We start from the raw sequence: 18,401 nt of genomic DNA, 5'->3' as shown, positions 1-18,401 counted from the left end.
ACCTCTATCGCCTGTGGGCCTGCAACCGTAAGCAGCAACGCTATCTTCCTTGCGTCTGGCTTCGTACCGAATCCGATGGCTGCAATGTAGAGTTTGAATTGCTGTTTAAAAGTCTGCCAATTGTAGTTGATTTTTTCTGTGAGTTTCAAACGCTCTGGTGTCTTCAAATTCTCCATGTCGCTTTTCACAATTTTCAGCAGATCTTCACCACCCTGGTACCATGTTATGTTCATTAATAAATAAACATTCTTATTATGAACACAGCTAGCTTTTGCTAGACACTTTTATTGAGCACATGTGGACTAGGTACTGTATCTGTAGAGGCTTCCATCTTGACTGCTGCCTTGTGGGTACCCTAGCGCCTCATGGGTAATGTAGTCTTAATATATATATATAGCTGGGTAGTGTAGTCTTATATACAGCTCTACACAGCTCTACGGCTCCACCTAGTGTCCACTATAGAATGACATGTTATTGATCATTACAGTTGTATTGTTTGTTTTGATGCCCACAGTTTGGTTTGATTTGTTGCTATAACAGATTAATTACAGTGCTATTGCTACTAACTGAACTTCATAAAATCTCATCATTTTGACAATATGTAAGTAAAGCAGGTGCTGTGGTGTGTAATTATTTTCATTTTATCTCTATGTTAATATATCACACCTTACCTCTGCTGCGTGCATTGGATGAAGCTCATCACCATGAAAATTAATCTGGAGTTTCATCTCTTTCCCGGCCTGTAATATAGCTCTGGTGGAATCCAGGTCAAAGACTCCTTTCTCACAGAAAACGTCGATATTATCGATGTGGAATTCACCGTTCGCCATCATCTCCTCCAATTTAGGGAGTTGAACTTTAATGATTTCGTCCACTGTTTCTCCCATTGTCTTCCCTCTGGTGTATGGAAATCACATTTATACCAATTACTTTTATTTCGAGCATTGTATTGTCCCGTGTTCTTCTAAAATTAAAACCTTTGGATGAGTCAAGTTTTTAGTCATCTCAGAAACATGTCATGGCAAAAAAAGGACTTGCATTTATGTCCCACGGTGCTTTTTGATGTATATTAATGACCTGGACTTGGGTATACAGGGCATAAAGTTTTCAAAAGTTTGCAGATGACACAAAACTCAGAAATGTAGTAAACACTGAGGATAGTAACAGACTCCAGAAGGACACAGACAAACTGGTGAAATGGGTAGACACATGGTAGATGAAATTTAACGCAGAGAAGTGTGAAGTGATACATTTTGGTAGGAAGAATGAGGAGAGGTAATAAAAACTAAATGGAACAATTTTAAATGAGCTGCAGGAACAGGGAAACCTGGGGGTGTATATACACAAATCGTTGAAGGTAGCAGAACAAGTTGAGAAGGCTGTTAAAAAAACATGTGGGATCCTTAATAGAGGCATAGAATACAAAAGCAAGGAAGTTATGATAAACCTTTATAAGACACTGGTTAGGATTCAACTGGAGTATTGTGTCCAATTCTGGGCACCGCACTGTGGAAGGATGTCAAGGCCTTGGAGAGGGTGCAGAGGAGATTTACTAGAATGGTACCAGGGATGAGGGACTTCAGTTACGTGGAGAGACTGGGGTTTTTAGAGCAGAGAAGGTTAAGAGGAGATTTGATAGAGGTGTTCAACATGCTTTTGATAGAATAAATAAGGAGAAACTGTTCCCAGTGGCAGAAGGGTTGATAACCAGAAGAGACAGATTTAAGGTGATGGGCAAAAGAACCAGAGGCGACATGAGGAAACCCATAGTTTTATGCAGGGAGTTGTTGTGATCTGGAATGCGCTGCCTGAAAGGGCGGTGGAAGCAGATTCTATAGTAACTTTCAAAAGGGAATTGGATAAATACTTGAATAAAAAAAATTACAGGGCTATGGGGAAAGCGCAGGGAGTAGATTGGATAGCTTGACCAAAGAGCTGTCACAGACATGATGGGCTGAATGGCCTCCTTCTGCGCTGTATCATTCTATCATTCTATGATTTTATGATATAGTTCTTTTCACAACCGCAGGATGTCCCAAAGTGTTTAACAGTCAATTAAGTACTTTTGAAGTATAGCCACAGTTGTAATGTAGGAAACACAACAGCCAATTTACAAGCTCTCAGCAAATCACAGCACTCAAATAAATCATCAGAGAATCTGTTTTTAGTGATGTTGGTTGAGGGATAAATATTGGCCAGGACACCGGGGAGAACTCCCCTGCTCAAATTGTGCCATGGGATCATTTACATCCACCTGAGAGAACAGACGGGGCCACGGGTAAACGTCTCATCCAAAAGACGGCACATCCGACAGTGCAGCACTCCCTCAGCACTGCACTGGAGTGTCAGCCTAGATTATGAGCTCAAGTCTCTGGTGTGAGATTTGAACCCATGAATTTCTAACTCAGAGGTGAGCGAGCTACCAATGACACCAACTTTTGATGGGGTTGGAGAAGGTTGACCTGTACAATAGCTGAATTTATTTCATCACTAAGCACCTGAACATCACTGATTAAAACAGTCTATCTGGCCATTATTTCATTGCTGTTGGTGGGATCTTGCTGTGTGCAAATTAGCTGTTGCATTTTCCATGTTACAATAGTGACAACATGGCACAAGGTACTTAATTGGCTGTAAAGCATTTTGGGATGTCCTGGGGTTGTGAAAGGCGCTACAGAAATGCAGGACTTTCTTTCTAATTATGTTAATGTGGAACCAGGAGGAGCAGGAGTACTGCCGGCCCGAGCTTGACCGCGACACATTTGCCTCTCGACCCTCCCCACCAGGTCCATCTACAGGTCAGTTTGGAGTTGGAGCCGACCGATACTCCCAAGGCCCCTACTGGCGAGCTCCATTGGGAAGCCCGTGTGGCGTCCGTGGCTCGCCGGTTTTATGCAGACAAGGCCCGACGCCCAAGTTCCACTGAGCCTCGGGCCGGCTTCATCGGCCACACGGTCCAATCACATCGCTCAGTCCACACCGGGCTCTGACACCGCACGGTCCAATCACATCGCTCAGTCCACACCGGGCTCTGACACCGCACGGTCCAATCACATCGCCCACTCCACACCGGGCTCTGACACCACATGGTCCAATCACATCGCTCAGTCTACACCGGGCTCTGACACTGCATGGTCCAATCACATCGCCCTCTCCACACCGGGCTCTGACACCGCACGGTCCAATAACATCGCTCAGTCCACACCGGGCTCTGACACCGCACGGTCCAATCACATCGCTCAGTCCACACCGGGCTCTGACACCGTACGGTTCAATCACATCGCTCACTTCGCACCGGGCTCTGACACCGCACGGTCCAATCACATCGCCCACTCCACACCGGGCTCTGACACCGCACGGTCCAATCACATCACTCAGTCCACACCGGGCTCTGACACCGCACGGTCCAATCACATCGCTCAGTTCACACCGGGCTCTGACACCGCACGGTCCAATCACATCGTCCAATCCACACCGGGCTCTGACACCACACGGTCCAATCACATCGCTCACTCCACACCGGGCTCTGACACCCCACGGTCCAATCACATCGCTCAGTCCACACCGGGCTCTGACACCGCACGGTCCAATCACATCGCCCACCCCACACCGGGCTCTGACACTGCACGGTCCAATCACATCGCTCACTCCAGACCGGGCTCTGACACCGCACGGTCCAATAACATCGCTCACTCCACACCGGGCTCTGACACCGCACGGTCCAATCACATCGCTCACTCCACACCGGGCTCTGACACCGCACGGTCCAATAACATCGCTCACTTCACACCGGGCTCTGACACCGCACGGTCCAATCACATCGCTCACTCCACACCGGGCTCTGACACCGCACGGTCCAATCACATCGCTCACTCCACACCGGGCTCTGACACCGCACGGTCCAATCACATCGCTCACTCCACACCGGGCTCTGACACCGCACGGTCCAATCACATCGCTCACTCCACACCGGGCTCTGACACCGCACGGTCCAATCACATCGCTCAGTCCACACCGGGCTCTGACACCGCACGGTCCAATCACATCGTCCAATCCACACCGGACTCTGACACCGCACGGTCCAATCACATCGTCCAATCCACACCGGGCTCTAGCGCCACACAAGTTTCTCACCCTAAATGCTTTTAATATTTCTGTTAAATCGGTAGCGAACTGCTCACAAATCAGTGTATAAAGCTGTTTTACTACATTTTGTATATTATCCATTAACATCCTTTATAATGAAAGGAGGGGTTTATTATGGACAACCTAAATGGCTCAGTTACGGAAGTCAACAACAACTTGCATTTACAGGAAACTCTTTATTATCCGGCACCGACGGGACCGGCGTGGTGTCGGTTTATCAAACAGTCCGGATTACAGAGAGGTATAGTTAAAAGGTACGAGAGCTCCGTACACAGCAACAAATCCAGGCTTCCCTGTTGCTTAGCAACAGGTGCAAGAAGCCCGACCACAGACCAAGCGTCCCTGTTACTTAGCAACAAGTGCAGAAACCCCCGATTACACAGCCAAGAATCAAGAAATGGCCACTAATAGGAAGAAAAACTTACCTGAACCTACTCCTGAATTTTGCCGGTTAACCGAGATTTCCGGTTGTTTGGGTGCCGGTAAATCGAGAGTTTCCTGTATATAGCGCCTTTAACTTAGAAAAATTCCCAAAGTGCTTCACAGCGGCATAAGGAGAAATGGGCACTGAGCCAAAAAAGGAGACATTAGGAGGTGGAGAGGCGGAGGGGTTTAGCGAGGGAATTCCAGAACATGAGGCCTTGGTGGCCGAAGGTACGGCCGCCAGTGGTGGTGTGAACGGAGAAGGGGAACTTACAAAAGGCCATAGTCAGAGGGATGCAGAATACCAAGGGAAGGGGTTGTAGGGCTGGTGGAGGTTACATAGATAGGGAGGGGTGAGGCCCTGAAGGGTTTAAACACGAGGATGAGAATCTTAAACTTGAAGTGTGAGGGGATCAGTGAGGACAGGGGTGCTGGGGGACTGGGACTTGCACAAGATAGGATTCGGGAAGCAGCGGTTTGGATGAGCTGACATTTACAGAGAGTGGAAGGTGGGAGGCCGATCAGGCCTTTGTCAGCTCCAGACTCGACTACTTCGACGCTCTCCCGGTCGGCCTCACATCTACCACCCTCTGTAAATGTCAGCTCATCCAAAACAGGTGAGCTGAGGCGGGGCGGAGCCGGGTCATGTAACGGAGGTGGAAGTAGATGGTCTGGCTGATGGAGAGGACCTAGGGAGGAAGCTCAGCTCGGATCGATCGAATACAATGCCAAGGTTGTGAACAGTCTGGTTGAGTCTGAGATGTGGTCGGGGAAGAGACTGGAGATGGAGAGTGTTAGGGAATATATTTTAATAACATAGATTTTAATATGATTAAACTAATGATTTAAAGAAATCTGATTATGCTTAAGTTGACCACGTGCCAAAGGATGGTGTGATGTGTCAGATCCAATCACAGCTGGTAACGTCACATCGGCTGACTTAAAAACTGAGAACAATGAAAATGCTGATTTAGCTTAAACTGTGAAAGTGCTGATCTTAGCTTAAAACTGAAAGTGATGATTCTGCTTAACTAGAGAACAAAGGAATGATTGATGTATCAGAGATCCAATCAGTGTGATGTAGTTGAACCAACCATGGCTCTGCATGCATGCTGCTGAGCCAATGGTAATAAAGCGGGCAGGTACATCTGCTGCTGTATAAAAACCAGCCGTTTTGAATATGATGTTAGTCGGACAAAGGAAAGTCAAACATGTAAATTAAGTGATGCAATAAATCAACTATTTAAAACTTACCACCGGACTCGCAAACTTTGATTTTAGTGTGTTGACCTCAAATCAGTGTGGTCCACTGAAATTACCTTGATCTAACAGAGATGGTGGCAAAGGTATGTGGTGGGGACCGAAGATGATAGCTTTAATCTTCTCACTGATTAATTCTCCAGAGCAACATTACTATTCATCATTTCCAGCTGAAGTGATGTTTATTATGATGGTTTACATTATGAAGCTACATTTGATTATTTTTAATGGAAAATGCGATGTAACAAGTAACGTGTAATAAGCTTGTGTGTGATTAGTTCTATTGTGGTATTACCGACACTAAATAGTTTCATAGTATGCTGAGAGTGAAAGTTTAAAAAATCATGAATGTCTGAAAAGTGTGGATGGTCTTTAGTGAGACAAAGTCACTTAAACAAAGGTGAAAATGGGGTTCGATGTCTGTTTATAAGTCACTCATCCTTCAGTTTCATTGGTAGAAAAAAGGAGCATCTTGCAAAGTTACTCTTCTTACTTTTATTCTGAGCTTTCTAAATTAAATTAACTATTTAAAACTATTAAACCTAAGCGGGGAAAACAATTCTAAGGAATACAAACTGGTAGCGAGACAGCACACTGGGAAAAGGCTGCAACAGGCCACAGTGGGTGCAGCGAGAAATCAGCAGACCAGAGCGTTTGACTCCAACCCTCCGAGATCTCTGCGTTCCTCCAACTCTGGCCTCCTGCGCATCCCCCATTTCCTTCGCTCCACCATTGGCGGCCGTGCCTTCAGCTGTCTAGGCACTAAGTTCTGGAATTCCCTTCCTAAACCTCTCCACCTCTCTACATCTCTCCTCTTCTTTCAGACGCTCCTTAAAACCTAGCTCGGTGGCATAGTGGTTAGCACTGTTGCCTCACAGCGCCAGAGACCCGGGTTCGAATCCGGCCTCGGGCGACTGTCTGTGTGGAGTTTGCACATTCTCCCCGTGTTTGCGTGGGTTTCCTCCAGGTGCTCCGGTTTCCTCCCACAGTCCAAAGATGTGCGGGTTAGGTTGATTGGCTATGATAAATTGACCCTTAGTGTTAGGGGGATTAAATACGTGGGGTTACGGGGATAGGGTGGGATATGTGTTGGTGTAGGGGTTACGGGGATCGGGTGGGATATGTGTTGGTGCAGGCTCGATGGGCCGAAATGGCCTCTATCTGCACTGTGGGGTTTCTGTGATTTCTGTGATTGACCAGGCTTTCTGCTCGAATAACTCCTTAAGTGGCTCAGAGTCAGATTTTGTTTGTTAACGCTCCTGTGAAGTGCCTGGGGAGATTTTAATATATAAGTGCAAGTTGTTGTTGCTGATGATATTGCAAGCTGGATGTCACTTCAGGCACCGATCAGCTTGTCAAAGCTGAAAGTTCACTCAGTCCTGATCAGTTGAAAAATTCCTTCCAGCTTTGTCGTCCATTCTGGTGAAATCTGGCCACTGCAGACATTAATAATTGTTTTCTCACTCCATGAGTAGCTCAGACTTTGGTAAATTACACAGCTTCCTGTCTAATGCCTAACCTTCCCGTACTGTACTGGAACTGATGATGCCCCAACATATCATGGTCTCACAGACCAAAAGGAGGAAGAAAACACCTTCATTTATATCGCACTTTACCACATCCTCAGGATGTCCCGGAGTACATGACATAGGAACAGGAGAAGCCTGTTCTGCCATTCAGTTGGATCGTGGCTGATCTGCACCTTAATTCTATTAACCCGTCTTTGCTCCAGATCCCTTGCCTAACAGAAATCTAACAATCTCAGTCTTGAAAGATTCAATTGACCCCCAACATCCACAGCCTTTTGGGGGAGAGAGTTCCAGATTCCCACTACCCTTTGTGTGAAGAAGTGCTTCCTGACATCACCCTGAACGGCCTGGCTCTAATATTAAGGTTATGCCCCCTTGTTCTGGACTCCCTCATCAGAGGAAATAGTTTCTCTCTCTACCCTATCGACTCCCTTTATCATTTTAAACACCTCGATTAGATCACCCCTTAATCTTCTATACTCAAGAGAATACAAACCTAGTCTATGCAACCTGTCTTCATAATTTAACCCTTTTAGCCCCGGTATCAGTCTGGTGAATCTGCGCTGCTCCCCCTCCGAGGCCAATTTATCCTTCCTGAGGTGTGGGGCCCAGAACTGAATGCAGTGTCCAGTACAACCAATTAATTACTTTTTTTGAAGCACGGTCACTTATGTAGGCAAACGCGGCAGCTAATTTGCACACAAGGTCCAACAAACAGCAACTGAATGGCTGCCGAGTTAATCTCATCTTGATGGGGGTGGTTGAGGAAGGAACGGTTGGCCTGCACACACGGCGAAAGAACTTCTTCCTCTTCCTTCAGCAAGAGCCATGGGATCTTTTATGTCTACCCGAGCTACCGGAATCGGAGTCGGGGCCTCGGTTTAATATCCCATCCGAAAGACGACACCTCTGGCAATGCATTGGAGTGCAAGCAGACCAATTGTAGGTGGGAAATACAAACATTATATAAACTAAGTCCACTTCAGTAACTGGTGGCATTACCTCGGGACAGAATGAGCGCCGCAGTAAGTGGAAGAGATGCTGATCTCGAGCTCCCTTCGAGCTCGTTCGATCACACGAAGCATTTTGGCTTCAGTTTCCAGATTCAGACCATATCCACTTTTGCATTCGGCCAGGGTTGTGCCTGCTCTCATCATACACAACAGTCGGTGCTTCAAACCATCAAACAGCTCCTCCTCCGATGCCTTCCTGGTATGTTCCACCGTAAAGTGAATCCCTCCTCCAGCAGTGTGAATATCCATGTACGATGCCCCGGCCAGCTAGTGCAGGAATTTAAAAAATAAATTCAGCTATTCTGCAGCTCAACTTCCCCACCTCAACCAATCCCATCAAAGTGAGCTGTTAGCCGTGGCTCAGAGGGTAGTTTGACCCCGTACTCCCGCGGCTGAAGTTACAGTAAGATTCCACATTAATGTATTCCAGTGATGGCCGGTGACCTATTTGACAGGTGAGGGTCAGAGATACAGGCCTAACCCAGCCAGCGTGTCACCATGGCAATGGGCCCTTTGCTCATTATCTTGTCCAGAGCTATCTTTCAGTATAAGAAGAAAACAAGGTCGAAGGTAAGAGCAAGAGAGGAACCAGTGAACAGATGGGAGGAGAGGAAGTGAATAATCCCTTTGTCATAGCCAGCTCCTTTTCTTCAACTGAATCTTCCTGACACCCCCCAATCCCTGAGCCCAGGCCCCTCTCCCAATCCCTGAGCCCAGGCCCCTCCGCCAGTCCCTGAGCCCAGACCCCTCCCCCCAGTCCCTGAGCCCAGGACCCTCCCCCAATCCCTGAGCCCAGGCCCCTCCCCCAGTCCCTGAGCACAGGCCCCTCCCCCAATCCCTGAGCCCAGGCCCCTCCCCCCAGTCCCTGAGCCCAGGCCCCTCCCCCCAGTCCCTGAGCCCAGGCCCCTCCCCCAATCCAGGAGCCCAGGTACCCTCCCCCAGTCCCTGAGCACAGGCCCCTCCCCCAATCCCTGAGCCCAGGCCCCTCCCCCCAGTCCCTGGGCCCAGGCCCCTCCCCCAGTCCCTGAGCCCAGGCCCCTCCCCCCAGTCCCTGAGCCCAGGCCCCTCCCCCAATCCCTGAGCCCAGGCCCCTCCCCCCAGTCCCTGAGCCCAGGCCCCTGTCCCCAGGCCCCTCCCCCCAGTCCCTGAGCCCAGGCCCCTCCCCCCAGTCCCTCAGCCCAGGCCCCTCCCCCAGTCCCTCAGCCCAGGCCCCTCCCCCCAGTCCCTGAGCCCAGGCCCCTCCCCCAATCCCTGAGCCCAGGTCCCTCCCCCCAGTCCCTGGGCCCAGGTCCCTCCCCCAGTCCCTGAGCCCAGGCCCCTCCCCCCAGTCCCTGGGCCCAGGCCCCTCCCCCAGACCCTGAGCCCAGGCCCCTCCCCCATCTCTGAGCCCAGGCCCCTCCCCCCAATCAGAGCCCAGGCCCCTCCCCCAGTCCCTGAGCCCAGGCCCCTCCCCCAAGTCCCTGAGCCCAGGCCCCTCCCCCAAGTCCCTGAGCCCAGGCCCCTCCCCCCGTCCCTGAGCCCAGGCCCCTCCCCCAAGTCCCTGAGCCCAGGCCCCTCCCCCCAGTCCCTGAGCCCAGGCCCCCCCCCAGTCCCTGAGCCCAGGCCCCTCCCCCAATCCCTGAGCGCAGGCCCCTCCCCCCAATCTCTGAGCCCAGGCCCCTCCCCCCAATCAGAGCCCAGGCCCCTCCCCCCAGTCCCTGAGCACAGGCCACTCCCGCCAATCCCTGAGCCCAGGCCCCTCCCCCCAGTCCCTGAGCCCAGGCCCCTCCCTCCAATCCCTGAGCCCAGGCCCCCCCCCAGTCCCTGAGCCCAGGCCCCTCCCCAATCTCTGAGCCCAGGCCCCACCCCCCAATCAGAGCCCAGGCCCCTCCCCCCAGTCCCTGAGCCCAGGCCCCTCCCCCAATCCCTGAGCCCAGGCCCCTCCCCCCAATCCCTAAGCCCAGGCCCCTGAGCCCAGGCCCCTCCCCCAGACCCTGAGCCCAGGCCCCTCCCCCAATCAGAGCCCAGGCCCCTCCCCCCAGTCCCTGAGCCCAGGCCCCTCCCCCCAGTCCCTGAGCCCAGGCCCCTCCCCCCAGTCCCCAGGCCCCACCCTCCAGTTTCTGAGCCCAGGCCACTCCCCAATCCCTGAGCCCAGGCCCCTCCCCCCAGTCCCTGAGCCCAGGCCCCTCCCCCCAGTCCCTGAGCCCAGGCCCCTCCCCAATCCCTGAGCCCAGGCCCCTCCCCCCAGCCCCTGAGCCCAGGCCCCTCCCCCAGTCCCTGAGCCCAGGCCCCTCCTCAATCCCTGAGACCAGGCCCCTCCTCCCAGTCCCTGAGCCCAGGCCCCTCCCCCCAGTCCCTGAGCCCAGGCCCCTCCCCCAATCCCTGAGCCCAGGCCTCAACCCCCAATCAGAGCCCAGGCCCCTCCCCCAATCCCTGAGCCCAGGCCCCTCCCCCCAATCAGAGCCCAGGCCCCTCCCCCAATCCCTGAGCCCAGGCCCCTCCCCCAATCAGAGTCCAGGCCCCTCCCCCAGTCCCTGAGCCCAGGCCCCTCCCCCAGTCCCTGAGCCCAGGCCCCTCCCCCCAGTCCCCAGGCCCCTCCCTCCAGTCCCTGAGCCCAGGCCCCACCCCCAGGCCCCTCCCCCCAGTCCCTGAGCCCAGGCCCCTCCCCCCAGTCCCCAGGCCCCTCCCCCCAGTCCCTGAGCCCAGGCCCCTCCCCCAGTCCCTGAGCCCAGGCCCCTCCCCCCAGTCCCCAGGCCCCTCCCTCCAGTCCCTGAGCCCAGGCCCCTCCCCCAGTCCCCAGGCCCCTCCCTCCAGTCCCTGAGCCCAGGCCCCTCCCCCCAGTCCCCAGGCCCCTCCCTCCAGTCCCTGAGCCCAGGCCCCTCCCCCCAGTCCCCAGGCCCCTCCCTCCAGTCCCTGAGCCCAGGCCCCTCCCCCCAGTCCCCAGGCCCCTCCCTCCAGTCCCTGAGACCAGGCCCCTCCCCCACTCCCCAGGCCCCTCCCTCCAGTCCTTGAGCCCAGGCTCCTCCCCCCAGGCCCCTCACTCCAATCTCTGAGCCCAGGACCCTCCCTCCAATCCCTGAGCCCAGGCCCCTCCCCCCAGTCCCTGAGCCCAGACCCCTCCCCCCAGTCCCCAGGGCCCTCCCCCCAATCCCAGAGCCCTGGCCCCTCCCCCCAGTCCCCGAGCCCAGGCTCTCCCCCAGTCCCTGAGCCCAGGCCCCTCCCCCCAGTCCCTGAGCCCAGGCCCCTCCCTCCAGTCCCTGAGCCCAGGCCCCTCCCCCCAGTCCCCGAGCCCAGGCTCCCCCCACCCCACTCCAATCTCAGACCCCAGGTCTGTCCCTCCAAGCTCCAAGCCCAGGCCCCCCACCAATGTTCCCTCCTTTTTTTGGGTGCACAGCCCCTTTAAGAGGCACACAGGGTGCTCTGTTCTAGACCGGGTGCTCTGTTCTAGGCCGGGTGCTCTGTTCTAGACCGGGTGCTCTGTTCTAGACTGGGTGCTCTGTTCTAGACCAGGTGCTCTGTTCTAGGTTGCGTGCTCTATTCTAGGCCAGGTGCTCTCTTCTAGACTGGGTGTTCTGGGCCGGGTGCTCTGTTCTAGACCAGGTGTTCTGTTCTAGACCGGATGTTCTGTTCTAGACTGGGTGCTCTGTTCTAGACCAGGTGTTCTGTTCTAGACTGGGTGCTCTGTTCTAGACCTGGTGTTCTGTTCTAGACTGGGTGTTCTGTTCTAGGCCGGGTGCTCTGTTCTAGGCCGGATGTTCTGTTCTAGGCCGGATGTTCTGTTCTAGACCGGATGTTCTGTTCTAGACCGGATGTTCTGTTCTAGACCGGGTGCTCTCTTCTAGGCCAAGTGCTCTCTTCTAGGCCAAGTGCTCTCTTCTAGGCCGGGTGCTCTGTTCTAGACCAGGTGTTCTGTTCTAGACTGGGTGCTCTGTTCTAGACCGGGTGTTCTGTTCTAGGCCGGGTGCTCTGTTCTAGACCGGATGTTCTGTTCTAGACCGGATGTTCTGTTCTAGACCGGGTGCTCTGTTCTAGGCTGGGTGCTCTGTTCTAGGCCTGGTGCTCTGTCCTAGACTGGGTGCCCTGTTCTAGACCAGGTGCTCTGTTCTAGATCGGGTGCTCTGTCCTAGACCGGGTGCTCTGTTCTAGGCCAGGTGCTCTGTTCTAGACCGGATGTTCTGTTCTAGACCGGATGTTCTGTTCTAGGCCTGGTGCTCTGTCCTAGACCGGGTGCTCTGTTCTAGGCCAGGTGCTCTGTTCTAGGCCAGGTGTTCTGGGCCGGGTGCTCTGTTCTAGACCAGGTGTTCTGTTCTAGACTGGATGTTCTGATCTAGACCAGGTGCTCTGTTCTAGACCAGGTGTTCTGTTCTAGACCGGGTGCTCTGTTCTAGACCAGGTGTTGTGTTCTAGACCGGGTGTTCTGTTCTAGGCCGGGTGCTCTGTTCTAGACCGGATGTTCTGTTCTAGACCGGGTGTTCTGTTCTAGGCCGGGTGCTCTGTTCTAGACCAGGTGCTCTGTTCTAGACCGGGTGCTCTGTTCTAGACTGGATGTTCTGTTCTAGACCGGGTGTTCTGTTCTAGTCCGGGTGCTCTGTTCTAGGCCGGATGTTCTGTTCTAGACCGGGTGCTCTCTTCTAGGGCAAGTGCTCTGTTCTAGGCCGGGTGCTCTGTTCTAGGCCGGGTGCTCTATTCTAGACTGGGTGCTCTGTTCTAGACCGGGTGTTCTGTTCTAGACCGGGTGCTCTGTTCTAGACCAGGTGTTCTGTTCTAGACCGGGTGTTCTGTTCTAGGCCGGGTGCTCTGTTCTAGGCCGGATGTTCTGTTCTAGACCAGATGTTCTGTTCTAGACCAGGTGTTCTGTTCTAGGCCGGGTGCTCTGTTCTAGGCCGGATGTTCTGTTCTAGACCAAGTGCTCTGTTCTAGACCGGATGTTCGGTTCTAGACCAAATGCTCTGTTCTAGACCGGATGTTCTGTTCTAGACCAAGTGCTCTGTTCTAGACCGGATGTTCGGTTCTAGACCAAGTGCTCTGTTCTAGACCGGGTGCTCTGTTCTAGACCAGGTGTTCTGTTCTAGACCAGGTGTTCTGTTCTAGACCGGATGTTCTGTTCTAGACCAAGTGCTCTGTTCTAGGCTGGGTGCTCTGTTCTAGAGCAGGTGCACTGTTCTCTTCTGCACGGACTTACCTTCATTGCAAATTCATGAACCCTGTCTCCTGCCCACACTGGATGGGTGTGTGCATCTACCAGACCTGGAAAAGAAAGATGAAGACAGCACAAAAAACACAAGTGAGTATGGAATTATCTTTATTGCAAAGTTATGTCATTTGAATTAAGATTGACACGAGAAACTAACCTGGCAGCACGCACATTCCACAAGCATCGATTTCTTGGTCAAACACCACTCCCTGATACTTGGACTGGATAACCTCTGTGGGCCCCACTGCCTCAATCAGCCCATCTCTGTAAATCCAGGTTAGAAAACAGCCGTCAGTTGTTGGAAGCAGAAAGAACTTGCATTTGTGTCACACCTTTCACCACCTCAGGACATCCCAAAGCGCTTTACAACCAGTGAAGTACTGTTTGAAGTGGAGTCACTGTTGTAATGTGGGAAACACAGCAGCCAATTTGCACACAGCAAACTCCCACAAACAGCAATGTGATAATGACCAGATAATCTGTTTTTGTTATGTTGATTGAGGGATAAATATTGGCCAGGACACCAGGGATAACTCCCCTGCTCTTCTTCAAAATAGTGCCGCGGGATCTTTTACATCCACCTGAGAGGGCAGACGGGGCCTCGGTTTAACGTGTCCTGGAAAGGAGGGACCTGGTCAATTGGGGAGAGACAGGGGGAAGGAGAGGCAATTCATTCAGAAAATGATCTAACAGCAGGAGTTTTGAATAAATTACATTCGCAAGTAACTCGGATTATCAGACTCCGTGCACTTTTTAAAGAGATTCTTCCCCCAAAGGGTTCGAACACTTACCTCCCGATCACTATACTCCCACAGGGAATGACTGCAATGTTCTGCGTGTCGCCTTTAGTCATGTATTCTGCTCCATTTTCACAAACCAGAACCATCTGCGCAGCGTTTTTAACCAGCAGTCTGCACTGTCTCGACATGGTGAATCTGAAATAGCTGGAGTCCTGAGATCTGCCCGGGAGCTGCTCACTCTCAGCCCCTCTCTCTCAGACCCCCCCACACACACACAATCCTCACACACACAATCCTCACACACACAATCCTCACACACACACAATCCTCACACACACACAATCCTCACACACACACAATCCTCACACACACACAATCCTCACACACACAATCCTCACACACACAATCCTCACACACACAATCCTCACACACACACAATCCTCACACACACAATCCTCACACAGACCCTCTCTCTCAGACCCTCACTCTCAGATCCCCCCACACACAATCCTCACACACACAATCCTCACACAGACCCTCTCTCAGCCCCTCTCTCAGCCCCTCACACACACAATCCTCACACACACAATCCTCACACAGACCCTCTCTCTTAGATCCTCACACTCTCACCCACTTCCCTTCTGAGCTGTCCTCACTTCTCACTTGGGAAACAAACTTCGAACAACGGGCAGCACCGTGTCCCAGTCACAGTCTGTTTACTATTCCGACAATAAATGGTTTCTGTCAATGAGCTGGCGGGTTTTTTGTGCCCTGGCTGTTACCGAGGGTTCAACTTCCTCCTAATCATTTACTGAACAATGAAGCCAAATTTCCCAACTCCTCTTGATGCAGCTTCTTGTTTGATAACGAATAAATCTCAATACAGTGCGCACCGACAGTTATATCCCTACAGAACGGGCACTGTATATATCCTGTATAATGGGCACTGTGTAGGAATTGCCGAATTTCTATAAATAACAGAGATCGACACCAGGGAACAAGTAAACAGGTCTTCACTGATCAGAGACTCCATGAGGACTGCCTGGGCAGCCCCGCGGCTTGCGACGTGACGTCATCACGTTTGCCCGCGCTCTTAAAGGGGCCACGCCCCGTACATGCAAACTCTATATACAAAACACAGTAATGCCTAATACAATGGTACAGGTTTAAGCTGGTGTTAGAACATCATTAAAGGGAATTATATACAGTCAGCCAGAGTCATTCAGTGGTTCTGCCACATGCGCCCCCCCAGAATTCGCTTTAACGGACAAAGTCAAACGGTGAGGAGGTCTGACGAGCCTGTCAGAACGACTCCTGTACTCTCGAGGCGGAGGCTGCTGGGCGGCTGGCGGTCTGGCGGGCGGGTGCACTTGGGTGGCCGACCCTGTCTCGGCGGCTGTGCGGTCTCGACGGGGTGGTCGAGGTCCAAATGTGCTGACTTTAATCGGTCGACCAAAATGTGGTCCAGTTTACCGCCGACATCTACGGTGAAGGTTTTGTCCCCTGCTTCCAACACGTGGAAGGGACCAGTATACGGGGCCTTGAGCGGATCCCTATGTGCGTCATGGCGAATAAAAACATATTCAGCCTTGTGAAGCCCCATGACCTCTGCAGCCCGTGGTGCGAAGTGGGTACCGGTGCAAAACATCTGGCCGCCTCTTGGTGACTAGCAAGTTGAGCAGACGCGGACCATGGCTCTGTGGATGTTGGTAGGAAGTCCCCTGGGACTCGCAGCGGTTGACCATACACCAGCTCCGCTGATGAAGAGTGAAGGTCTTCTTTGGGGGCCGTGCGAAGGCCCAACAGGACCCATGGTAGCTTGTCTGCCCATCCAGCGTCCCGGAGACTGGCCCTCAGGGCGGCTTTCATTGACCGGTGGAAGCGTTCGCAGAGGCCATTCGCCTGTGGGTGGTAGGCTGTGGTGCAGTGTAATTTGACACCGAGTCCTTGGGCCACTGCATTCCAGAGTTCGGAGGAAAACTGCGGTCCCCTGTCCGATGAAATATCTGCAGGTACTCTGAAACGGGCGATCCAGGAGGAAATGAACGCCCTGGCCACGTCCGCCGAAGTAGTGGATGACAGGGGGACCGCCTCCGGCCATCTGGTGGTGCGGTCCACCATGGTCAGGATGTGTGAAAAACCATGGGAGGGTGGAAGTGGTCCTACCAGGTCGACATTGACATCGTCAAAACGTCACTTCGGAACTGTGAAGGTGGCCAACGGAGCTTTGATGTGGCGCTGTACCTTGGCCCTTTGGCAGACCACGCAGGTGTTGGCCCAGTCGCGGACATCCTTATGCATGCCATGCCATACAAACTTCGCTGACATCAGTTTCTGAGAGGCCTTCATTCCTGGGTGTGACAACCCATGTATGGCGTCGAACACTTTGCGGCGCCAGACGACCGGCACGACAGGGCGGGGATCCTGTATGGAGACGTCACACAACAGCGTGGTACCTGCCGCATGGAACATGACATCGGCCAACTGGAGGCCAGTGATGGCCATTCTGTAAGCTTGGACTTCCGGGTCTGAGGCTTGGTCCGCTGCCATGAGGGTGTAGTCGATGCCCAAATGAACCGTATTGACGATCGCGCGGGAGAGGCAGTCTGCCACCAGGTTGTCCTTACCGGACACGTGCTGTATATCCGTGGTGAATTCGGATATGTAGGTCAGTTGATGTTGTCGCGCTGACCACGGTTTGGCGGCCTTGGCCATTGCAAAGGTTAACGGCTTATGGTCCACAAAGGCGATGAAAGGACGTCCTTCTAGCAGGAACCGAAAATGGCGGATGGCCAGAAAAAGGGCGAGCAACTCCCGGTCGAACGTGCTGTATGCTCTCTCATTCTGCCGTAGTTGACGGCTGAAGAATGCCAACGGCTGCCACGTCCCGTTCACCCACTGCTGTTGCACGGCACTGACTGCGTAGTCCGACGCGTCGGTGGTGAGGGCGATGGTGGCTCCTGGCAGCGGGTGCGCCAGCATAGTCGCATTGGCTAAGGCGCGTTTGGTGTCGGCGAACGCTCGGGCCATGTCATCCGTCCAGTCTACCGGGTTCTTGCCAGTCCTGCCCTTGAGGGCCTCGTACAGGGGCTGCATGAGCAGTGCCGCCTTAGGCACGAAGCGGTGGTAAAAGTTTACCATGCCTAGGAATTCTTGCAGGGCCTTTATGTTCAGCGGGCGTGGAAAAGATGTCACCACCTCCACTTTTGAAGGTAAAGGAACCGCTCCCTCTGAGGTGATGCGATGCCCCAGGAAATCGATTTGTTGCAGGCCAAACTGACACTTGGCCGGGTTGATAATCAGGCCGTGTTGGCTGAGGCGTCGAAAAAGGGTGCGTAGGTGACAGGTATGTTCTTCCTTAGTAGCACTGGCAATTAGAATATCGTCCAGGTAGACGAAGATGAATTTGAGGTCCCGCAGCACGGAGTCCATCAGGCGTTGGAAAGCCTGGGCGGCGTTCTTTAACCCAAACGGCATTCGTAGAAACTCGAAGAGGCCAAATGGGGTGATGACTGCGGTCTTCTGGACATCTTGTGGATGCACAGGGACCTGGTGGTAGCCCTGGACGAGGTCGACTTTTGAAAACACGGTGTTCCCTGCCAAATGGGCAGAGAAATCCTGAATGTGGGGGATCGGGTACCGATCAGGAGTGGTGGCGTCGTTAAGGCGTCGATAGCCGCCGCATGGCCGCCATCCGCCGCCAGGCTTCGGGACGATATGGAGGGGTGAAAACCAGGGACTATTCGACCAGCGAACTCCGCCTTTGCGACCGCCAGCTTGCCAGGTTCCAGGCGCCGGGCCCGCGCGTAGACCGGGGAGCCATTGGTGGTGATGTGATGTTCCACACCATGTTTCATGGCCGAGGAGGAGAACGTGGGTCTTGTCAGGTCGGGGAATTCGCCGAGCAGGCGAGCGAACTCATCAGGAGTCGGGAACACACAGGAGACGGTGCGTGACGTAGTGTTACTGCGGTAACACGGGAGAGAATTAAAAGTTGCTGCGTTGATCAGCCGTCTATTCCTGACGTCGACCAGGAGGCTGTTGGTGCACAGGAAATCCGCGCCGAGGAGGGGCTGGGAAACTTTGGCCGTAACAAACTCCCAGTGAAAGCGTTGCC

At 53.2% G+C, this 18,401-nt stretch overlaps 1 protein-coding gene across 2 annotated transcripts in view; it reads right to left on the bottom strand.

Annotated features, from left to right (window-relative positions):
- The window catches only part of amdhd1 (amidohydrolase domain containing 1), a 61,537-nt gene extending 46,508 nt beyond the window's left edge, over nucleotides 1–15,029 (bottom strand). The window contains exons 1-5 of one of the 2 annotated variants that reach the window (XM_086009883.1): nucleotides 14,336–15,029; nucleotides 13,702–13,808; nucleotides 13,533–13,597; nucleotides 8,361–8,638; nucleotides 672–897 (exon numbers count right to left, since the gene is read on the bottom strand). In XM_086009883.1, coding sequence (XP_085866009.1) covers nucleotides 672–897; nucleotides 8,361–8,638; nucleotides 13,533–13,597; nucleotides 13,702–13,808; nucleotides 14,336–14,472 — 813 coding nt within the window. In that variant the 5' untranslated portion in view covers nucleotides 14,473–15,029. The remainder of the gene's footprint in view (nucleotides 1–671; nucleotides 898–8,360; nucleotides 8,639–13,532; nucleotides 13,598–13,701; nucleotides 13,809–14,335) is intronic. The other variant, XM_086009882.1, reaches the window with a different exon arrangement.
- Between the last annotated feature and the right edge of the window lie 3,372 nt (nucleotides 15,030–18,401).

This window comes from Somniosus microcephalus, chromosome 17 (assembly GCF_052327205.1).
Source record: "Somniosus microcephalus isolate GS21.2 chromosome 17, FLI_Smic_1.0, whole genome shotgun sequence".
In the NCBI taxonomy this organism is placed as follows: domain Eukaryota; kingdom Metazoa; phylum Chordata; class Chondrichthyes; order Squaliformes; family Somniosidae; genus Somniosus; species Somniosus microcephalus.
Note: the sequence above shows the minus strand (reverse complement) of the source record. Positions and strands in the feature narration are given on the sequence as shown.